Genomic DNA, 25,254 nt, shown 5'->3' on the forward strand with positions numbered 1-25,254 from the left:
TTTCAATTAACTTTATTTGAATGTTAATTGTATAATATGAAGTAGAAATACAGATTAACTGATATTTATTATCCAAAAAAACTTGTGGACATGGTGAAGTTCTTTTTTCAGCTTCGAGTTGGTCTTCAGGTCTTTCTCTTAGGCTGCATACACCCCCAACAGCAATAAGGTCGGGCCTGTAAGTAGCCTGACAGGCGAATCCCAGGACAAAATAATCTGAAAAGCCCTCGCTGTACTACTAACTGCTGCCTGTCTAGTATATTGCTATGAGCATGCGGTAATAACTGAAAGCAACTCAGATTAGCCCACCAAAATTTTTCTCTTCTTTCATCTGCACTATAGTGGCTGGATAACCAGATGACACTGATCAGAGAGATCTGAGTGGGTGAGACAAAAGAATTTTGAAAAGTGAGGGAGACATGTCCCTCCTGTCCCCAGTGCAAATTATACCATTGAGTTTAGTTGACCAGTTTAAGTAACTGCTCATGACAGGTGATAAGATGCTGCAGTGTTTCCAGCAATTTGCTGCAGTCCATTGTCCAGAACCAGACTGCAGACTAGTTGTTCCTTCAAAACCTCTGGAGGACATACTGTAATAGAATTTCAACTTGCAGAAAACATTTGGTGAAGAAATGAAACTTCTGTGAGAGAGAATTCAATTTTTTGCAACAATATTAAAGTAATATTGACATTTTAGTGATTGTGGCAAGACATTCTCCTTTGTAAATCATGTCTTCACTGGAATCACTTTTATACTCTATTTCAGCTGTATAAAGCCTTTAAGCCATTGTCCAAAAAAAAAAACTTTATCACAAAGGAGTTTGAATGTGAGCCAGTGTGTGATATTGTGATATTTTATCCACCCCTTCCTACTCTGAGCAGTAGACTACTAACATGAGGAAAAGAAGTGTTGGCTATAATAGTGACAGTGAATTGCTGTGAAGCGAAATCCTGCTTGTTGCCTTGAGTATTGCTACCAAAAGAAAGTAAACCAGAGCACAGCTTTCAAAAACAAAAGATGATTCCATGCCACATTAACATCTTTATTATTGCTATAAGCCAGATATTAAGCTGCTATTGTAATTTTTTTGAAAAGTTGAAATGCACCTGTGTGTTTTCCACAGTCAGCAGCTCATACTACAGGCTCACAGTTTTCAAAAATCTATCAAAAAGAGCTTATAGAAACAAACAGCTGCTGAGATGAATGTCATCCATCAATGACTTCTTGAAACCACAACACTCACAGTTGAGATCATATCAGAACCAGATTCAATCTGTCATTAATGAAAGTCAAGAGGCATTTTCTGTCTGTTTTTATCCACTCATCATAGATTTTACTCTGGACCCTCTTGTGTGTATAAAGTGGGTAAATACATGCTTTCTACTGGTGAACGTATTTGTACACAATGAGGGCACACATGGTTATGATTTCATATATTGTCAGTATTGTTAGTGTTACTAAATGGCACTGGTTCTAGGTATATTTATTTACCTAGTTTCAAAATATCTATTCATATTCAATATTATTTTGCACTGCATAATTATATTCAATTAAATTGCTGTAGTTCTAGTTATTTTTCTTGTGGACCTGAGAAAGAGAAGTTGTAGTATTGGTGACAGCTACTGTAATAAGGAGCCATTTAAATAAACAAAACAATTTATTCGGTTTCTCTTTGAAACTAAATAACGAATGTTACCTCTTTTTTGGCCTCAGCTTACTCTATGGCCTGATTAGCCTGTCAACTCTTTGCCTAAATGAATCAGGGCTTCAGCTAACAATTATTTTCATTTTCAATTAATCTGCTGATCATTTTTCTGATTAGTAAACAATATCAGTCTTTTAAATATTTTTTTTTTTTTGTTGGACCAGCAATCCACAAACCCTAGATATTTTCAATTTGTGTCAGCATCTTAAATGTGATATCCACAAGAACTAGCAAATTTTGTCTTTTTTAATCTCATAAATATTTAATCAATTACCAGAGTTGTTGGTGATTAGTTTTGTCAATTTTAAAATTTAATTAGTCAACTAATTACACAACTTTGCTATGGCTAAACCTTCCTCATTGAGGCCTCTCCCTGTAGAAGGAAGAACTGACGAGAGTTGAACAATTAAAATGTTGACAACAAAAATGTGCAGTTTCATGCAGCGCTGACTCTGAGGTAAATAACTAAGATCACTGGAGAGAAGCTGCTGTATCTGATCCATCAACGCATGGTCGACATTCTTACATAACACCAGACTGACTGCTGTTGAGTGGGATTAAACCTAAGATCAAAGGACTGGAGACTAGCCCTTTAACTTTCAGTGCAGAAAAAGAACAAAATACTTTAGTACATACATACATTTGATAATTTAAGAGAAAATTACATGTAGGAAGCAGAGGAAGTCTATGACCTCAGGTGAGACAAGCCTGCAGAGAGCAGACAGTGGGAGCTTGGGACTGTATACAATAGCAGATTAGGACTAAGGTATTAATGGTGATACAGTAGGTGCTGGTGTTATACGCAGGAATTCTAAGTATCCAAATGTGTTATTTTGATGTTTACACATATCTGACCAGCCCATGTTGAGAATTCTTTGTGCATGTAAATGGTGTAATTGTTGCATTCAGGCCACATCTCAATGATCAAAGGGACTTGGTGAAAGAAGCAGGAAGCTCATTGCATTGTTCATGTATTCTACGCAGGCTCCATCTCCCCCTTCGCCCTCAGCTAATGAACCAAAGTATGAGAAACGCTGGCTGGATGCTGTCTCCCTGCCCTTGTTGATGGCCAGAGTCTCCAGATACAAAGCTGGCACAGATAAATTAAGGTAAGGGTAATCCAGCATGATATAATTCACCTCTAAGGTCCACAGTTCACTGAGCACAGTTGTTGGCTTAGCAAGCACTTTTCATTTAGGCGGGAGGATGTTAATGCCAATATCTATGCACAGGCATAAACGGCTTAAAAGGTCACTGCAGCTGTGAGGCTCTGGCTCAGAAGGTGTGACTGAGAACACTGGTCGAACTTGTAAATGCATTTGATTATTATGCCTGTCCTTTTTATATCGATCTTTTTGTCTACAGTTTGTAAACACAATTGTTTTTCTTTAAGCCTTTTTCAATCAGCATTTTATTTTATTTCCAAGCATGCAGGACAAAAATAATAAACCCAATAGATGTTGTTTTACAGAAATTTCAGGAAGTGCTATTAACATTTGAGAGGTCACAGCTTACAAATACCAAGCTAATAAACATTCAGTTGTTCAGTCACGCAATTTCCTTTATTTTTCTGGACTGTTTTTCATGTATTTTCATGTTTCTCATAAATGCATGATCAGGTTTTGTGTTTTTGGTTTGTTTTTGTCATTTTCACACAGTCTGCCATGGGTGGCTTTTTTGAGGCCGATTACAGTCACTAATTAGAATTGTTATCAAAGTCTCACAAGAAGAGATTGTTGACATCTTTACTGTATATAATTAGCAGGTTTATCATGTTTGACACTCGGGTAATCTTTTTTGGTCTTGATCCAACATTCCTGTGACAGTTTGGTTTTTAAATTTACGACTAAGGTTCCAGTTTGGTGTCATGGGTTTAAGTGCTTGTGCATATGCTCTAAATGCCTATGAATGTTTTTTCTAACAAGGAGCTTAATGAAACATCTAATTTCATGTTTTGTAATTGGTTTTCATTCAAATTGGAAATTATTCTCCTCATTCATTTTACCTTATCATTTCTTGCACTCTTTAGGGCGTGTCTAGCTGCACAACTCGAGAATTGCAGGCAGGTACATAATGATAAACAAATATTGGAGCTCTGCTCTGCACATTTAATTAAAGATTCTTATTAAACTTGTTTATTGGACACCTCTTTGGGTATTATCCCATTTTAAGCTCTGGGCAACTGCCAACGATAAGGAAAGTTGTATAAAATGCTGCACTGCATTGGGGATGTCCTACTGACAGAGAGGTTAAGAGTTGTGGTCAGTTACAGCACAGCAGCTGAACACCTCAGTAGGGGAGATTCTTAAATATAAAGTCTTGAACCTGTTTTATATTTGTGTCAGTTCAAGCCTGCTGAAATGTATTACTGGGGTTACTCTAATACAGTATCATTCCACGCTAGTACTATCTTAGAGAATATAGGTTTCAATGAAATGTGGGATAATTGATATTTTAATTATAATATTAATTATTTTTCTTCATCATTTTTTTCTGGGAACAAGACAAAGCAATCAATTATAATAATAGGTGCATATCTGGTGTGCCGACTTTGTGTGCTGGAGGAGTACGTGTATGGCAGCTCATACAACTGACTTTTAATAATATATACAGTACCAGGCAAAAGTTTGGACACACTTTCTCTCTCAAGTGAATGGGAAAACTTTTGACTGGTACAGCATATTCATATATATCATTTATTTATTTAGCTAATTTTAGAGATTTAAATACAATAAAACAGGTTGTCATGTCAAATTATTTCTGCTTTTGATAATTTAAGAATGAGATTAACTATAAATACATTTAGAAAATAAATATTTTGATTAATAGGCCAACATGGTTATTGTGTATTTAAAAAAATATTTCTAATATGAATAGTTAATATACACTTTCTTGAGTGCAGCAGTGCATTTTGTAATTTTAGAAAACTAAGTATACTAAGTAAGACCCTTAAACCAAATAGTTTCTCTTCTGTGCTCATTCTAATCTTTAACAAAAAGACTGGTTCTTTCTTTTAAAGCAGTTATTCATTCAATAACATGATAACAACATTGATCAACTTAAACAAACGAGGAAAAGCCCAATTCTACAAAGTTAAAAATGCATATAAATGTATAAAATTGCAATACAAAAGGTATAGATACATAACAATCTTGTAGATTGTAAAATAATCCTGAAATTACAAGAAAACATTTGAAGTGAAATATTTATCCATAAGGTAACATAAGTAAATATAGTCACAGTGGTACAGTAGTAGACAAGTATCAGCTGATGTTAAAACTGCTGCTTTGCCTGTAGCACGGTCCACATCACTGACTGAAGACTGTTCAGATACCTCAATATGGAGTTTCTCTACAGAAGTAGAGATGCTCTTTACTTCTAGACTTTATTTTGAAGAAAATGCTTTGACACTGCAAAACAAATTCTGCAAGATGTTTGGTCCAATCAGAAGTTAAATGACTGCTAAGTGCGGGTGAAATATTGAAGAAATGTATTGAGGAGATTCGGAGCTTAGTCAGACTCAACCTAATAAGGAAATGCAGGAATAGCTGAGTTCAGTCAATAAAGATCCCTGGAGGCAGAGAGCAAGTCAATATCAGAGTTTACTCTACAAAACATGGGTGACATATCAGAATACACAAATACGGATCCAATCAATGAGGATGTTAACAGGGGTAAACAGATGTGACTCCTCTTGATATAATTATCTCCACAGGACATGGTCAGACTTAGTGTTTGCTACTTTAGGTAGATCATTTATGATGATTTTTCTTAATCCAGCCCTGTGGCTAAAAGAAAATAGTCTTTTCTCATTAACCAATACAGAAAATGTCACATTAATAACTTCCTTAACTCAACTAGAACATGGCTACACACTATAACAGAGGGTTATGTCTTCATACCCTGAGTGAAAATTAATTTTTATTTCTTATTACTTTTTGTTGATCACAAGGTCATTAAAAATAAATGCAGCATGCTTTTTTAATATTAAATTACAGAATTTATTCAACATTTTGAAACTCCCTATTAATTAGCCATAACATGTCTTGGTTCTTTCTGAGCTCTGATCAGAAGGCAAATATAACCATCACTTAACTATCACAGTGTGGAAATAAACCTCTTCAGCTGTACACAGTCAATGTGTTGACCTAAATGTGAGGTCAAGTGTGTATTCATACCATTAATCACAAATCTGATTTTCATTCTGTTTCTTAATTAGCAAAGCGGCAAATGTCATGACACCTAGTTTATGTTTATTTTTTATTTGCATTAGAAATCAGAGTTGTATAACAGAAATTTATGGAGCCTTGACAAGTATTGTTGTAACTATGGTAATAGTTTACAATTAAATAGAAGTAACACATTAATAAATGATTAACAGTATAATTTATGACGTATTTCAACTGTTTCATCAGTTTTGTTTCATCTCGTTAGATACACATTGGACGTGTGTAGCAAACTATTTGGAATTCCAAATATGAAGAAGGGCCAACTCAATTATTGCATTTCACATCATTATCTGAAGTCACTATTAGAAAAGAGTTTCCTTCTAAGTTTTGTGGCAGTTTGAGCTGAAGCTGAACCATTGAAATGAATAGTTAATGCTGTATTAGCTTACATGGGACCTGGATTAGGTCAGAGCAGGTTTGTGTCTATTTTTCATTTCTTTTTTCGTTTGCACATGCCAGAATTCTTGAGTACACATTACGATAGTGTAACTGTCAGATAGGATGATTTTCTGCAAAGCTTTTTTATCCTTGGTCAATAAAGCCAGAGTGTTGGCACATTTACCGGCTGGCTCATTAAAGACTTAAATTATTCAACAAAACGTAGGGTATTGACATAGTACATACAGGAAGCGCACCTTTACAGCAAGAAATTATTCCATTTTGAATGGTGTTGGGGTTGGCCAGTATTATCACTTTCAGTTCCAAGGTAAAGCATAAGGAGCTGCCATTAGTGTTGATCAGAAGCTGCTGTTTACTCTAATGGCGATGTGGACTCTGCAGGCTGTATTGTTGTTGTGTCTGAAGGTTATCCAGTGTTGCTGTGATTTTTGCTGGAACATATGCTCCTAATTGGGATGACATACAGTTTTTCCTCAAAGTTTTTCTCCCAATTACCCAATTTAAACTCTGTCCTGGTGGGGAATTGGGGAATTGTTCTTGTGTTCATTTTGAAAAAAAAAAAGAGTAGTCTGAAAACAAGGCCACATGGATAACTGACAGTGAAGAAGTAGAGAGCAGGCCTTGTTTCCTTTCTTTGCACAGATTTTTTTTTTTTTTTGGCAAGACTAAGGTGTTAGACTAGCTCCTCATTCTGACAGTGAGGCATTCTCAGCCTTTTGTTTTAGCTGTCAAAACGGATATATTTGAAAGGAATGAAAACTTGCAAATGAATACAGCTTTGCCTACCACGCTGTGTCACCGGCTGTTTTTTAATTGCAGTAATTTGCAAACAGTATTAGCCATCAGTTATATACAAATTACTTAATTTGTCTTGATTAAAAAAATATGATATTACACTTTGATGATCTAGTCTTACACTTCTATTTCAGCTGTGTGTTATTGGTTTGATCAGTGTCATGGGTTCAAACTTAAACTTTCATCTACAGCATGCATTTCCTGGTAGGAAATCAAAAGCAAACACGTTTCTCGCATTAATTATGCTGAAAACGAAATGCCCCAAAGCTTGCCTTCTTCCCCGCCTCGCTAATCATTAGACATGGCACATTTTCTCTCTCGTTGCCATTCACACTAAAACTAACAGCTGGATTCCTCTCAAAAACACTTTCCCTCATATTTTCTTCATGTATCATTCTGCATGTTGATTGCGTAATATGTCTCTGCTCTGTCTCAATGGATTTATTACTGCCTAGTCAGCGGGCAAGGCACAATAATTTGTGCCATTGGGAACGGTGTAGATGTATGAAAGAATCCCACTCTCCCAAGATCTTATCTCTCAGTGAGGATTTCTGTCCTGCTCACTGAAGGTGGAAGGGCTTTAACAGCTCCCTCTGACTGAGGTTGTGTTTTCATGACATTGATCCGCCAGCTGCCCGTTCCTTTGATTAATCTCCGCGTTTGGAGCTCTTCATTCATTGCAGTTGCTTGCATTTCCCCCATTACTGCACGGTCTCAAAGGTTTTGCATTAATTGAAAGGGCTCTAAATGATGTACTGCAGATTCTGTAGTGTCGAATGTCATTTCATCAGCTGCTCACTTTATCTCTGCAGCACTAACTGAGAGAGTTGTACATATTTTGGTGTGAAGGTATTCTGCTTTGCAAGACAAAGCATTTAAATAAAAATAATCTAACATCCATTAGGGATGCTTTACAGTTGTACAAATCACAGTGTAAAGTTCATTTTTGTCAGGCACACTGATGCGGAAAGAATTTGCACCCTTGTTAAATCAAAAAAACAACATTTAAGTCCACTGAAAATCAGCCCTTGAGAGCCACTGGGTCAGTACACAGGCAGCAGAACATAAGATTTTAACAAGCCTATTGCAGAAACAGTATGAAAGTCATGCTCACCAGAGGATTTGTTAGGAATGCTGACTTTGTAACATCTAACCTCGAGGAACTGCTGCATGTGTGAGTGAGGGAGAACAGTTTGGTTTAGGAGCTGTCTTAGATGCTTTCTATTGTTTCCCCGTGTTTATCAGTCTTCACCTCACGTACCTCCACAACATCTCCCCACTTCTCATGTGCACTCCGTCGTGTTTGAAATTTCTCCCAGCCCTTGCAACTTTTCTCCTAATGTTGCCAATTCTCCACTCTCATGAACCGCTTAGGCGTCACATGAAAGCGCTTCCGTGTTTAGTGGTTCTTCTTGACAGCTGTCTCTGAGGCTAAAAGTGTCAGTGGCGTGCAAATGCACTGAAATTAAATATCCAAAAGTATCCCCTTTTCCAGATGAGTGCGATCTCTCTTAGATGACCTCATCAACACCCCACCAGTTGAGAAATTTAATTGCGTCAGTAAAGCAGTGCACTTAGCCTCAGGGCACTCGAAAAAATTTACCCAAATGATGCTAAGTACACAATAACTTTGAACTGTTTAAAAAAGCTTGTTTCCTAAAATAATGTTGTGTAGCACCTCCTATTGTTAAAATTAGTGAAGATAAATCCAGATTAAAAACACAGGCATTTATATCTATAAAAACACTGGGTAAAATTTACCCGTATATGAAATGCATTAATTTTTGTGTGGTTTATGTTTAAACATTCAAAGTTGCTAGGCAACGGCATTCATTGGAGTGTGTGATCTGACAACTACGTCAAGTTCTTTGAAACCTGTATTCTTTAAATTATGAAACGAGCAGAGAATGACCTGCAAAAAAACCCTCACCAAGTGCCTGAAGTACAGGAAAGCTGTCTGTGGAATATGCACAGTCAAGGTGCTGAATGTGTGTAAGGGACACATATAATCAGATCTATTCAGATGAAGATGATTTAGCCTACTCGAAAAACTTTGGTTGCTTGTAAAACTTATTTTTAGTTAATTGATTATTCATTCATTTTTGTTTTGCCATGTTACCGTTTATTTATTATATTATATTATTTTTTATCCTCATTTGCCCGTTACCTTACTCTGTTTTCATGAACGGAACACCAAAGCTGTTTTAATTTATAACATGACATTGTGTTATTTATGTATATATATATATATATAAACAATGGTTTACCTCAGTAAACTTACCTCTTATTCACATATTGTTGAAATGCCTAAATTAATATTTGATTAGGTAAAATCACCCATAAGTGCAGTGGTTGTTTATTGTTATTACTGTGGCTCATTATTGTCCATGTAGGGTATTTAGGCTTCTTTGGTAATTTAAACAACATGGGTTATTTCATTATGTGATGAATGTTGTTTTTTTTATAATATCACACCACCCAAATATGCAAAAATTTCCTTTTAATGCCCATGTTCAGTGTCATTTTAGACTGATTTGCAAAGCAATTAGTGTTCTTAAGGATAAAACAAGAACAAAACATAGTTGACGATTAAACAAACTCATTCCATGACTTTAGACAATCCTTTGTGAAGACATTGCTTTAATACAAATTTATTATTAGAAATGTGCTAGCTAGGTGCACAGTTAAATTTAACCGTTGGTGGTTTTAGGTATACAGCGACTCCTGGCAGTTCCAGTGTTAAGTAACTTGAAAGTAACAAGCTGCTCCAGCTTCACTTTGTGCAATGTTACTTTCAATCTTCACCACTCCTGTCTAATTTTGACCTTTATGCTCATCCAGGTCCAACTGTTTTGAAGTCTTCGCCTTGGATGGAGCCAGCACCAATATTCTTCAATTTTGCACTGCAGCAGAAAGCACAGACTGGCTCCAAGCAATATCTACAAATATCAATGACTTGACACTGGAGAATGTAAGTCCATTTCTAGACATGAGAGACGTTATTGTGAGTCGTTATTGAAAATGAAGGTGAAGAGAGTACTATTACATAATTGCATCCCTGCCACAGAATGGCTTAACATAAGCATTTTTACAGATGATTCCTTACATGATTGTTTATGATTGTTTGACAGTTATTTTAAGTAATCTAAAGGGGCAGACTTTAAATTAATAGAATCAGAAAATCACTAAAATTTTAGCCTGTTTTTTCCCTTTTACCAACTTGTGATTTTATTTATAATACCATGTTAATAAGGAAAACATTTAAACATGTTCTAAACATGTTTGGCCCACAGTTGTTACATGTGTTTTGCCCTCTTTTGATTTTTCAGAGTCACACAGACTACAGTGTAGCATGGTTTTAATAGGCCCTTCCTGACAAGCACTCATTGAGTGGCTCAGTGGCACCTCTCCCCCTCTGCTGACAAAAAGAAGCTCTCTCATACCTAATTAATGACTGCTAAGTAGTCATTCGGCATGTGCACTTCTCTCTCTCATTTCCTCCTATTTCACTTTGATTATCACACTGATGATGTGATGCATTTTTGGTAAGGATGCAGACGTGCTGTATGCCCATGCTCCTCGATTGCACAGCTGCCTTTTTTAAAAAGTGTGATTAATTCATGCCTGCATCACCTAATTACGGACGTGGAGTGTGATTGCTAAATGGCCAATCAGGATGTAATTGTGTGCCTGCTTTGGGAGAGCGGAACTTTTGTTTTAATGACCTACAATCTTTAAATAGACTCTGTGACACCCTTGGGGTCCCTCATGTCTTTTTCATGTGGATGACTGTCATCTGGCATGATGAAGGATTATTTGATGCCACTTGGGTCGTTTGATGTTTTGGAAGGGCTTAAGCAAAAAGAATAAGGCTGGTTGTTAGCGCATAATAATGGAAAGGAATTCAGGTGATACAATGTACCTTCAGTTTGTACCTGAGTTGGAATGAGCTAGGAGCAACCACCATGCTGAGACAGATATCCTGACACACCAGGGGGGGCATTCAATGTGAAAATGTTTTGCACTGGTTTGTAAAACTTTTCTGGCTGAGTGATAATTCATTCCAGAGAAAGGCGTACAACATTTTGTAAGAGCTTTTGAGATCTCCTCTTTGGTGAGTGTGTCATACCTCTTTTTCACCTCCAAGACACACATTAGAAATGTTAAAAATAGTAGCTTCACAGATAGCTTGTTAAAATTTAACAGTTTTGGAATATCCTGATGGCTGACTTTTGCTACATTCGCACTGACCTTCGCCAAGCCTATCAAATTCTCAGTAATTTTTAAAACAATGGGTCACTGATTTCAGACAGAGGCAGATGAAAACAAACTTCTAACTTCTAGCCCGCGACCATTGATTTTGTCAACTGAAATTACAACTGTTGCAGGCAGTTTTGATCAGCTGTAGCTAGCTAGCTAGCTAATCAAGTTAGAGTTAGTCATTCTGGATAAAGATTGTTGATATTTGAACTAAACACCCAAACAAATACACCCCTCCCTTCGTGCTCTTTCAGAAACTCCACCCCCCAAATTCCTGGACGTGCACTGCCAAGGCAACAACCAATAGAGAATTATGGCATCAGCTGTAGAGTCACTTCTGTTCCTCTCACAGATTATCATGAGTGGAAAAAAATTTCTCAAGCTCAAGTGTTGAGCAGAGCTAAAATCACTGGATATTTGAAATTTACACAATCATGTTATATCTGCATCTGTTATCCTTCCTAGATTTACCTGCAGATTTGGTCAAGGGGCAGTAATGCTTTACATTTGGTGTAATGATGTTTGTGTTTGTTATTACTATCTCAACAATCTCATTAACAGTGGTTTTAAGGAGCCATGATACCTTAATGTATATTTTGTAATGATTTTTGTAATTGTGTATGTGACTGATTGTTTTCTTTTTATTTCTCTCACAGATCAAGATAGTCAACAAGTACTGCTCTTCAGATGATCAGGTATGCCAACTCTGGCCTAACTCGACATACCAGTACAACATATCTTTTTGAAAGCAGAGTGTAGTGATAATTTTGAAATTCCACTCTGACAAAAAGGAACAAGACAAAATTCTCACACTGTATTCACATTTTATTTATGCTCAAAACATGGTACAAAGCACAAAGTTAGTTTGTAGTGTGCACACAGAGGAAAAAATGTTTATACCTTTTATACCTTGGAACTCTTCCCTCTTGTCAAGGCTGCTTCTTTCAGTAAACATCCTTATCTGGTTTTGTTCCCATCTAAAGTACTCTGGCAATCTTGCTACCCTCTGATGCACCGTTTTAGCCTTGGTTTTTCTAAACGGTTAAAAGTCAGCAAATTTTCTGCTTACATTCCCAAAGACCAAGATATCTTTGGTCATACACATTCCATGAACCTAAAGTTCTCTCAGTTAAAGGTTACATGGTAAGATTCAGACTGATCAAACACAGTGGAAATGAACCATGATTACATGTGCTGTAACTGTATTCAGACATGTGCAATAAAGTATTCAAACTTGATTATATGTATAGTATGTGTAATTTCCTTCACTACAAGCACAACAGTTTCATGATATCAATGCAGACAGTCATAAGTACACCAGATTCTCACTATTGAAATTAGTGTAATATCTCACTATTGCATGGATTGACATTTGGCATTGAGTTTTCATGGATACAGATATCCCTGGTGCCCAAACAATGAATGTTGATGCTATTTGGTGATCCACTGACTTTTTATCTAGCACTATCATCAGGTCAAATGTTATTTTGTCCAATACTTTGGTTTATGATCAAATACCAGCACATTCCCAACAGCCTCAATTGTTCTTTGTGTTTAGTGTAAATGGTAGCATGCTAACATGCCAACATTTGATGATATGATAAACATTTTACCTGCTAAACATCAACATGTTAGCATTGTCATTGTGAGGTTGCTAGCATGCTGATGTTAGCATTTAGCTCAAAGCACAGCTGTGCCAAAGTACAGCCTTACAGAGCTGCTAGCATGGCTGTCGATAAAATTTTTCTCCATTAGGAACTATCATAGACATATGCTGGTTTGAAGGTAGTTTTCAATTTGCTTTCCATGGAGATCCCTTTACAAGCTAGCTTCCCACTCAGCCTTCTCTGTAGGAAGTATTAAAGAGGTGTACAGAATTGCATCATCAGCATACAACCGCAGCTGTTGTAGCAGCTCTGGACTGAATTTATATATGGTAGTATGCCAAATAAATACAGTTATTCAGGCAAATGAAACATTTTGTAACACATATTCATCATTGAGATGGGCGCAGTTGTGTCATGCTGTTTATCAGTTTGAGTAAAACCTCATTCATACTGTAGGTGAGATGGTATTTTCAGGAAGAAGTCCAGGCAAACATGCAGACATTGATATATTGTTAATCACTAGATTTAGGAGTGAGTGTAGCAGATGAAGCAGTATAGTACATACAGTACAGATATGCTGCTTAGAGGAGAGCAGAGAAACTTCCCAAGTCAATCTTGGGTAGATCAAAGCTACATTGTTGCATTGCAGCTGGGACTGCAGCACCACTACAGTGGGGTATCTTTTAAGTGTATCATTTTGAAGCTGCCTCACTGCAGCTCTTGTTTAATGCATTTTCTCTGACAGTGCACTTTTGTTATTCTTAAGTACAGATTTTTATTGTGTATTATAATCACAATTTTAAATGGTAAAACAGTGTAAATCTCATCCTCTTCATCTGCAGATTGTTCACATGGGCTGGGCAAGTGAAAGCACTGAGGGCAGCGCTGCTGGTCGAACTTCAGCATTCAAGTTCCTGGCACTGAGAGGACCATATTTTTATATCTTCAGAAGTCCCCCGGTAATTAATATTTCATAATTTTCCTTTTCCATTTGGCCTGTATGATTTGGGGTAAGTGAAACTGGTATGCATAGTTTGGTGTTGTGGCACAAGTCTGAGTGAGATCTGTATCTTTGAAACAAACAATATGAAATGATTTTGTTCAAACTCTGATGGATATCACACCCAAAAAACAGGTGCGTGATGATTAATTAGTACCATGGATTCTGCTCAGCATAAGAATTTGTTCAGTGGCTTTTTGAATTTGTTTTTGCTCACTGATCTGTGATTGTCCCACAACGTGCTGCTTGGTTTGTTATTGAAACAAGTTGGGGTATGCTTCAGTTATAATTGAATAAGCGAAGACAAGCATGCAGTAGCAGGTGATGAATTTATATTTGTTGAGTTTATGTCTGACTGCTAGGTCATAGTGAAGAGAGATGTACTAAAGACAGTCATATTTTTTTACAATTGGATGTGCTTGAGCAAGATTTGACTTTCGCCAAGGTTCAAGTATGAAATCAATGATGAATCTTCTGCCATTTTGGCCCTTAAAGCTGCAATTACTATTTCAGCCAGACACTAAATCTGGGGATTTTACTGTCATCTGGTTGAAGGTGTAATAATCAACAAAATGAACTGATTCAGGGTTTGGTTAGACTGCTGCAAAAATTGTTATTATACCCATTATAATATATTTAATAGAGCATTATCTTATCTTGTAACTGTAACTATAAGCAAACACATGTATTCTTCCCTTGCTGACATTAATGGGGCCATATTACACCCCTTTTCCACAAGTTAACGCAGTTCCCTGGGGTCTTAATAAAATGTGTCTGACGTGCTTTGGTCAAAACACCACAAGGATCAAGCACCACAGCAGCCTTCTCATCCCGTCTAAACAGCCCTGTTCAGAACAGCCAGTTTGAGTGTAATCCCAGAAGTTTAAAAAATAAACTCCTCCTGCTGGCAAACTGCTCCAGATCAGAGCAGAATCGGGTGTTTATTACTCCGGAAGATGAGACAGCAGCAGCAGCAGCGATGCAGGACACTTCGGCTCTGCTCCCCAGCCATCTCTCTCCTGCAGAGCTCACCGGGGCTCAGCAGCTGTCTGTCGGCAAGCAGTGGTTCTATCCCCAAGTCCAGCCCTGCAATACCCATGAATTTTTTGCCCATACCTTAGCTTAGCATCATGTGATGTAAGAGGAGGCATCAAATCTGAATGACTTGATGAAATCACAAGCGTACAGAGCAAGCCAGCCCCCTACCAAACTGACTGGGTGGTCTTATTTCACAGTTTGTGTGTTAGTAGGCATATCAGAGACCCAAATATTGGGGCGAATATAAGGCGACCCTGATTATAAGATGACCCCCTTTTACAATAACTGATTTTGGAAAAACAACATTAATGTTACTTTTTGAATATAACTTACATCATAGTATAGTTACATAATATAACTTACATCATAGTATAGTTACATAATAATGATAATAATAATGATAATATCTTTATTTATATAGCACCTTTAAAAACAGAGTTTACAAAGTGCTTTGAAAATAATATGCATACATACTCACACACTCTCTTGCCAGGCTCTTAGAAGTGGTCAAAATTGTTTTCTCCAGCAGTTAGCATTTATAAGACTGCCTGTTTGTCTATTTGAGCTCCTTATAATCTGTGACAGTGGTATTTGGCAGCTTGACATATTCCGTTTCTGCAGTAGAGACGTCAGAAGATGCTTTGGACTTGTTTTCACTCATCATGAATTTATTTCCTCCGTGGCAGAAAAACATGTTACACGAGCCTTCAGAAACTCCTGCAGGTTAAACTGGACTAACGTAACACTTTAAGTGCTGACTGACTTTAACACACTCACTACAAAGAGACTTTAAGACACTTGCTAGCCTAGAAACAATTAATGCTACTAGTCGGTTTTACACCGCTACTTTATCTATTTAAAAAGAATATCTCATGTTGTGAACACATAACTGTTCAGCTGTTAGGGGAGTGTGTATGCAAATAGACTTGACATGGGTAACTGGTCAAAAATATTCTCAGTGGTTAACAGATTAATGGTTAACCGTTGACATTCCTTGTTGGAGGGCTTTTGTCACCATTTAACACTCTTACAAACTATTGTGGCTCACCTTTTGTGGTCTGAAGGTTCCCAGATGTACTTTTGTGCAGGTTTTGGTAGGTAGCTGTTTTACTGACTTTAACAGGTTTTCCATCATATTCAAGCTGCACATTAAAGACAGACTTCAGACTTTGGTTTCGAGGCCTCGTCCAATTCCAAGTGTTTCCTATTCCTCTCAGTTAGGCTTTATAAACTGTAATATTTGGAGGACTTTGTGTTTCAGGAAAAGAGTTCTCACCTTGTGGGCAATGCTGAAATTCAGTATCTGACGGGTTTGATGTGGCCTCCAATGCAGCATTGTCTTTGCCCCTCCTCTCAAATCAGGGAAATTGCACAAGGATAATGAAGATGATAGGTCTATATAGATTTCAAACTCACCATGTCACCATGATTCAAGCTTAAAAGCCATCCCCTGAGCAGTCTCTCTGTTCAGGCTGAATAGCTTGGTAGCGTAAGATGGTCATAGCCTTCCCTCAGGAGTACTGTGACATAGAGCTCTCAGGGTCTCTCCACACTAAGGTTAACACTTTACACACACTAGGGCTCCATGATCGACCAGGCAAAAGTAATTTTTTTTCTGGAGGTTTTCTGCCACTGCTTCCCTTTGATATGCCACTGACATCAGCCTCTTCAGAGAAGATAAAATTGCCTTATCAAGCCAGGATAATGTCCTAAATGTAGGTGAACATCAATTATGTGTCTGATGGAAACTAGTGCATTGCATCTTGAGTTCTGTCTCCTACAGTCTGCTAGAGTCTCCAGCACTAGGTCACAGATGACTTCCTCTTGTGTAGCATATTATACGGTTGTCCGAATGGCAATTCCCACATCAATGCTGTTTGTAAGATTAGAGATGGTCACTCCAGTTGTTTGTTGCCTTGGCAGGGACAAGAGTCTGGTCTTGTTTAAGCACAGACTCTCAAAATGGGTTTGTTGATACCGTCAACCAGGCCTATGAGGGGGCGGGCTGTCTTTCATTCTACTAAGGGCCATGACTGCAGCAAAGAGAGAACTATCACTGTTGGATATTTGTTTAACAGCAGCTGCATTTTCTCCTGAGACCTCAGTTATCAATGTTCTGTTCCGTAGTATCCGAAGTCTTGTTCAAATTATAAAATACCCATGCATATTCAGAGGCAAGCAATCTGCTTTTGATAAATATTGTCCTTTCTAAACATTTCTAAACCATCATCTACCTTCTACAAAGGTCTAACATAAGAGAACAACCTTAATTAACCAAATATACTTGGAGAAAGTTTCCTAAATGCTGCAGGAAATGTGAGTGGCAAAATTGGATTTTCCTGATGCAGAAACTGAAGTCTCTCTGAGATGGGGGTAAACTAAAAAATACTTTTTTGTGTTTCTTTTAGTTGTGGTTTAACAAAAAAGAAAAAAAAACCTTCAGCCTGGGAGTAGATAAGAGGTGCAGTAAACTTCACCTGAATACAGAACAATTGCAGACATAAAAGGTATAGCTTTACCTGATATAGACTAGTCACTTGGGGCCAACAAATCCTTTTGACAAGGTGTTAGTGACAGAAGTCATCAGTCATAATTTTAACAGATAGCATTAAACATGGATTTATTGTGGAGTCACTGAAATTATAGTTCCATGAACTGAAGGAATTATGCAGCTGGTGGGTTGTGAAATGCCAGACCTGTCCTCTGGCTTTTGTTTAACTATGGCAGTAGCCAATATCCCTGAGGTAGAGAGGACTTGCGTATTCACTAGAATAGCACTGATGCATAACTTAACACACACACCTCGGTAAACAAAAATGACTGAGTAGCCTCTTGTCAGTCTAAGTTAAGAAGTTAGTGTGTGTGCAACCTTAAAATTGTGCTCACTACTTAGGGTAGTATACTGCAAACTTCTATCACAGCCATTCATTTGAACTGTGGGAGATTATATGTTAGAGCAAGGTTTATCGTGTTCAAATTTTTACGATAAAAACATTACTATAACGTTTGTGTCAGAGCTACAACAATTAGTCAATTAATCAATTAATCAATTAGCGCTGAGTGGGCTACTTCTTCAGCATCTCTCCACAAACACGGGCTATAGAAAGCCCACATCCCAGTGTTACCTACCCAGCTATTGCAATCTGCCATCATGCATTTCTTTTATTGGTATTTCTGAAAATGTGAAACGTGTTCCTGGAGTTTACCATCTATATTCTACAGTGAGTTTCTACAGCACTCACACTCAAAGTTAAACCTTCATTATCTTAGCAATGTTGAATAATGAGTTATCGTCAACAGTGGTTAGCAAATTTTTGTCAGCATAGAGAAGAACTAAAACTCCCCCCAAAACATGTACATGTACATCATTGCAACTTGGTTTCTTTTATATCCATTGTTTTCATTTAATCTGCCAATGCCATCTTCTAATGACATTATTATATTTCTCCAACTTTTTAGCTGTAATCTCTTTCGCTCCTCTCTGTCCTGCTGTTGTTACAGCCATGTCTGAACTAGCTGCAACCACTCGGCTCACCCACGAACTCACCTCCTAGCAGGCAAAACTCAATACTAAAAATGAACAATGGCTCTATTCTATTCTATTCAAGTGTCCCAGTAAGACATGACAGTGTGAAAGTGAGCCAGCATGCACAATTCAACCATCATTCATTTTATTATTTACACCTGTGCTTTTCCTACTGTGAGATGTCCAAATATCTCTTGACCTTTTCGGTCAAGCTGGTGATCTTTTATCTACAATGTTCTATGGTTGTAGCAGTGTTTGTTAAAGGCAGCTAAAAAAAGAACATAAGCAATGGTATTACACAGTTTTTCAAACCCTTTACCCTTACAAAACAAACTTGAGTAAGATTATGTTCCAGGGCTGGATTATTAGTCATTTGCATTATTACATATTTAAAAGTGATTTATGATTGAGGATTTCTCACTTTTGGAACAAAACCTGGAAGTTGTCTCTCTAAAGTAAAAAAAATATTTGATGGATGTTTCTGTCCTTGAGCTATTCTCTTGTCCATTCCCTGGTTGTTGCGTTACTCTGAGACTGTGCACCATCTGTACTTGTTACACTACTGGAGTGTAACAAAATGGTAAATCCATTTTGTTCACAGACACTGGCAGTCATCCAGCTATTCACCAAACTTCTTGTGTAACTTTCATTTGCATTCAATATTTGGATAAGGTGGTGCTGCTAACAGGTGCAAAAAAAAAGCTTGTTTTGATGCTTACTCTTCACCTCACCTTGGTGTTTATTCCTCAGATCAATGCCGCTGACTGGGGACAAGCTGAAACAACATATAACCTCTATGAGGTTCTTTTCAAGGTTCACAAGGTATGTTAAGAGCAGGGTGCTGTGATGTGCAATGATGGCTGTTAGAATTTTTATCACTGCAGTTTCATCTCAGTATAGATGGATGTTTTTTCCCTTTTGTAGCAGATAGAGAGAGGCGTGTTTCTGTGAGCCTACTAAACAAGGCTCTCTTGGCCTGAGGTGATATTCCTCATCCACAAACCAGAAGGGATAGACTTTCATTTAAATGGAGAACTGAGAAATTTATTCTATATTTCACTCACTAAATGAAGCACTAAAAATATAGAGACAACAAAACGTATTCCCCAACATGTAACACTTAAAATTTTGTGTTACAGCTGTGGATGGCAGAGGACTGCTGGCTCCAGGCGAGGCTCTACTTAGGGCTGGAGCATTCACCTGAGCAGCAGGACAATGACTCGTTGTGCTTCAGTATTCTGGTCGGCCATGGCCAGAGCCACACCTTCAGGGTAGAGCTGGCCACTGACCTGGCTATCTGGGAGAAGTCCTTCCAAAGAGCTGTCTTCTTGGAAGTGCAGCGAATACGAGTGAGTATTTTCACATGTGACACGTTACTGAAGTAAAGAGTAAAATTTTCTGGGTTCCACTCTGATTAAAGGGCTTCTTAAAGCAGAATAACATTTCACTCCACCTTTTCCCAACTTTAAAGAGGTAAAATGTAGCATTTGATGATTTTTGCAATGGAGACCAGAATTCTCATCTCTCATCTCACTATCAACAGCCCCGTTTTGTGTGCTGTAGTTTGTTTTTTAGAGCCAGAAGGCAGATAAAGTACAATCAACAGCTTGAGATAACAGCTGATGTGCATTCTGCAGAATACAAAGGTTGACAAAGCCTCAACAAACAAAAAAAGAGCAATATTGTATTGAATTGCATTAAATTGCACTGTAAGTGTTCTTATTATTGTGTCCAATCCTGCACATATTTGTTGATATAAAAAGTGTTGCCCAAGTGATCCCCATTAGCTGCTGTATCATAAGAGTCCATACAAAAATATACACAGTTACAATACAAATCAACACCACTTACACACAACTCACGGTTACATAATGACAAAACAATGCAACACCCAACAGCTACACTCATTTAAACATTTAGTTAACAGATGATGATGACATGATATCCATATGATACATGCAGTGTAACATTTGATACAACATTAAATACAGAACAAGAAGACAAGTGCCACAAAAATAATTAGTACTATAATAAAAACTATCATAATAACAATGACCAAAAAGCAAAAATTGTTTAACTGTATTTGAAGTCTCCTCTCTGAAGATGCTTTTTGAATATTTTAAAACTGGACACTATTTTTTTTTAAATCTGTCAAGGGAGTGAATTTTTCATACATTGTTCAATATGTATGTATGTGTGTATATATATATATATATATATATGCTGGTATATGAGTTTCTTCTTTATATAAACTGCCCTTTTGTTGCATATAAGCAGACAGTGACCTAAATATAACTTATTATCCATTATGTTTGTTTAGTTTTTGTCAAAGTTGAGCTTTTCTTATGAATAATACTGTCACTTACACTCTAGTGTAAAATATTTTCTTAGATTTTGTTTTAATCAGTACTGTCCCTTCCTACCAATTTAATGCTTCAACAGTGAGACATTATTGCTCATGATGAAGTGTTTTCTGTTGACACAGTATGGGCTCTTTGCTGCTTTAAATTTTGCTTATTAAGGAATTAATTGCATTTAAAATTGGAAGTTGGGCAGCGCTCTGTTTTCCATAAATGTTAGTGTTACTTCAAATGCTTGTAGCTTGAGTAACTTAAAGAATTAGTCCTCACCTCATTGAGCCATTAAATTGCCTCTTAAGCAAATACAGTATGTCAAAAATGTGAAGGCGATCAACTCTTGTGGAGAGTGCATTGTTAAGCAATTCTCAGTAGCAGCTGTCTCATGTCTGTCAAGAGGCTCCGCTTCCAAAACTCAAATACGTCATTGGAAAATTCAACAAAGGAAAATAAAGTCTGGATTTATCCTATTTTCTGCCATCCTCATGTTCAGTTTTCTTAAAAATTTCATTACTTATGCTTCCATTTACTGTCCAGCAAACGAATACAGGGCCAGTTGAATCCAGAAAACACAACCACAATAAGATGGATAATACAACAAGGAAATACCTCCTAGTGATAGTTACAAGTAGAGTGTGTGATTTTTTTTTTTTTTTCTTCATTATGACTCACCAGGCATTATGAATATAGGAGGTATGTTATGACAAGTGTAAACATTGTAAGGAATCCACATAAGTCAACAGCCTGAGGTAGGTAGTATGAAATTACATTAATACAATCAGTTGTTCCAAAGATGAGAAAGAAATACTGTATCTGCTTTGTTGATAATTAATCTTTGAATTAATATATACACTACAGGTTATTATTTCATACATATGTGTTGGACATGTATCGTACATTTCAAAGACTCAAGCATATGCAGAACATTTTGGAAATGAAGGTTTGAATGGAAGTACTGCATATTTGTCTAATTTTTTTCTACCAGAATACAGTAGAAAACTGACAAAAATAAAGTAATCCTAAATAAGGATTAAGGATATTAAATACACATTTAACAGAGTATTATATAATAACGGATATGGTGAGAACTGTTCAGCTGCCCGCAGCTATGAAAAATATTTAATTACAGTCTATGTGTCCCATAGTGTTATGATTGCTTTTTAGGTTGAACAGTTGTTGCCCCTGTTAAGTGTACTGGACAGGAATGCTCTGAGAAAACTGAAGCTACCACCAGGCTTATGGTTAAAAGGCACATTTTTGCCAATGGTTAGAGCGCATGCCACATAACTGCAACATCCCCGCTTCCGTTCAGGCTGGTGACCTTTGTTGCATGTATACGCATTCTCTCCCCTTGTTTCCTGTCTGCCACTTCACTATTGACTTTCCAATGAAGGTAATCATGCCAATAAAATGATCTTAATAGAAAAGGCAGTTTTTAAGATAATCAATCATCATAATACCAAAAGCAACAGAGGCAAGGCACATTTTGTCACATAATTGTCCTTGCAGCACCAAATGACTTAATTTAAGGGCATACTATGTAGGATTTTCCAGTTAGTGTTTGTAAACACCTTTTAATGCTGTGTGTTTACAAACACAGAGAGAGAGAGAGAAAATCATGAGCTCCAACTTTAGCAAATAATTTAATTACTTTTAGATCAAGTTTAGTGACAAGTTTTATATTAAATTAAACATGAAGAATTTAGGAACAAACGTGCAATTTTAAAGTCAACCTTAGAAACCAGTTAACTAAAATCATCAAACAAAACTTTGGGAGAAGCTAGCTACCTAGCTAGATAACTGGTAACAGCACCAGCTGTCAACTGTCAGCTACCAACTGCCATGGAGACTTGGACCTGAAGCAGGATGAACCAGGACAAAACTACTAAAAAGGACGACAAAAGGAGGAGGAACGCAAAAAAGAAAAAAGAAAGGGAAAGAAACAAGAATAAGGATTAAATACAGAACATTCCTGAGAGGTAGGAACATTTCTATTTAAAGAAAAAACAGACTTCTATACATCCATGTAAAAACATAGCTAAACAGCTCTGAATGTAAAGAAAGTGGAGAGCACAGCAGTATTTTTTTATCAGTTGGAAAAATGAACTCAAAACAAGTATAACCAGATGGTTGGAGTGTAGATAGTCTGGTGATCCACTACCCAAAGGACATGACCAATGAAGCAGGGAGGGAGACATACAGAAGCAAGCTGCTCAGAGACCACCCTGAAACACTCAGAGCAGATTTTAAAAGGCACGGTGACGGAGCAGTAATCACAGACATGCTGTTCTTTACAGAGCACCCAGAAGCTTGGTATTCCACTCTCCATGAGCAATATAATGACCTTAAAATGATATCAACACATCCATCTGACAGCTATACGCAGATACTGTTCTAGAATTCAATATCAATTTCTATAACACAGGCACAGTGAAGGTTCAAGGGTCTCAGACAAAACTAGATGAGTTTGAAAAAGACTTCAGCAGACTGAAAACTCTCGCTGGTGGGGAAAAGGCCTCTGTGCCATTAACAACAGCACCTACAGCTCCATCAGACTCAATCACCTAGCCTTCAGCTATGAGAACTGGTGCTCTAGCAGATTCACCCTCCCAGCACTACTGCTCCAACCTTCCATGTCCACACAGCCTCAGGCACCCCTCCACCTGCCCGCTTTAACAGCCCTCACACACCCAGGACACCAGTGTCAGTGCAATGCATTCAGGGGTGTCTCTGCCCCCTAGAAGTGGAGATAACAGAATTCAGAGAGAACAAACTGTTGGAGTCTGACATAATTCAACAGCTGAAAGATGAATTGACAATGTTTCAAGAAGAAACCAAAACCACTGTCAGACAGTTGAGAGAAAGTATGAATGTGCGTCATAGAGCAAATGAAACTTTCAGACATGAACAGTGTCAGGTGAGAAAGGAGGTGGAGCAGAGAGACGCACTTCTCATCAATCTGGAGGAAAAGCTGCTTAGGATGGAAGCAACAGAGCAGCACCCTCAAAGTCAGACTGGAGACACAGACTGGCCTCAACAGCCAGGCAGCACCACAGGTCAGATGACCTAGCCCTCCACAAGAAAACACTGCCATGAAGCCCCTTGCCCAGCCAGAGTAGAGCCAATCACAGAGGAAAAGGGACCACTCCGTCACCAGCACCCTGAAACTGCAGTCCTTATTGACTCCACTGGCAAATTCCAGGAACGCAAAAAGCTTTTACCTCATGACAGAGTGGGGAAGTTTTAGTGTCTTCATACTGATAAAGCCCTCCAACTCCTGTCATGTCATGACCACCTGGGTGACCCTGACAACATCATCATCCACACAGGAACTAATGACCTGCACCATGAGGGGGAGAGGGTGTCAGGAGCCATCATCAAGGTGGCTCAGAAAGCACACAAGGAGTTTCCTAGGACTAACCTACACAAAACACAGACCTGCAGCAAAATTATGTTAAAACACTGAGAGAATACAAACAGATAAAACATAAGAAAAAACAACATCATGATCAGAAACTAAGAGAAATTGAGTCCATTGATTAAAAATCAATTCTGGGAGAGATAACTTCAACAACAAAAAAGACAACCTGGCCCTACAAAATGGTAGTATTTGGAAAGATAATTTTGAAAAACTATATGAACAAATTTCACATAACAATCCTTGAATCAACAATAAAATGATCAGAATCCCCTTGACGACCTAATTAAAATGAAAGAATTAAAACAGCATAAAAAACTAAAATCTGGCAAAGCATGTGGAAGTGACAGCATCAGGACAGAGAAACAGGCCCTGCTTCAGTTCAGTCTTCTTCAATCAAGTTGCTTTCCTGAGATCTGGGAGTCAGGGGCTTATTTCCCCAGTACATAAGAGTGGAGATAAATTGGACCCCAACAACTACAAAGACATTTGTGTGAACAGTAATCTGGGGAAAGTTTTTTTTGCAGCATTATCAATGCCTGGATGCTGGCCTTCCTCATGGAACACAATGTCCTGAGTGAAGGGCAAATTGTTTTTTTTACCAAATCACTACACTACTGACCATGTTTACTCTAATCATCACATACACTAACAAAACAAAGTTTTTGCATGTTTCATTTATTTTAAAAAGGCTTTTGATTCTATTTGGCAAGAGAAATTACATTATAAAAATCTCCTGATCAGTGTAGGGGGTAAACTTTGTGATTTAAGTCAATGTATGGCAATTGTAAGTGTGGAGTAAAAATTGGCAACAAAACTACAGTTCACTCAAGGGAAAGGCATCTTTCAGGGCAAGAGCTTGTCTCCAACTCTATTAAACATCTACATTAATGACTTAAGAGTACTGTTGGAGCCGTCC

At 37.6% G+C, this 25,254-nt stretch overlaps 1 protein-coding gene across 1 annotated transcript in view; it reads left to right on the forward strand.

The window, feature by feature from the left end:
• sntg2 (syntrophin, gamma 2) overlaps window positions 1-25,254 on the forward strand; it is an 84,635-nt gene that overhangs the window by 40,093 nt on the left and 19,288 nt on the right. The window contains exons 9-14 of the mRNA XM_044375489.1: window positions 2,691-2,815; window positions 9,971-10,100; window positions 12,046-12,084; window positions 13,839-13,955; window positions 19,311-19,382; window positions 19,700-19,909. Of these exons, the coding sequence (XP_044231424.1) occupies window positions 2,691-2,815; window positions 9,971-10,100; window positions 12,046-12,084; window positions 13,839-13,955; window positions 19,311-19,382; window positions 19,700-19,909 (693 nt within the window). The remainder of the gene's footprint in view (window positions 1-2,690; window positions 2,816-9,970; window positions 10,101-12,045; window positions 12,085-13,838; window positions 13,956-19,310; window positions 19,383-19,699; window positions 19,910-25,254) is intronic.

Source organism: Thunnus albacares, chromosome 15 (assembly GCF_914725855.1).
Source record: "Thunnus albacares chromosome 15, fThuAlb1.1, whole genome shotgun sequence".
Taxonomy (NCBI): domain Eukaryota; kingdom Metazoa; phylum Chordata; class Actinopteri; order Scombriformes; family Scombridae; genus Thunnus; species Thunnus albacares.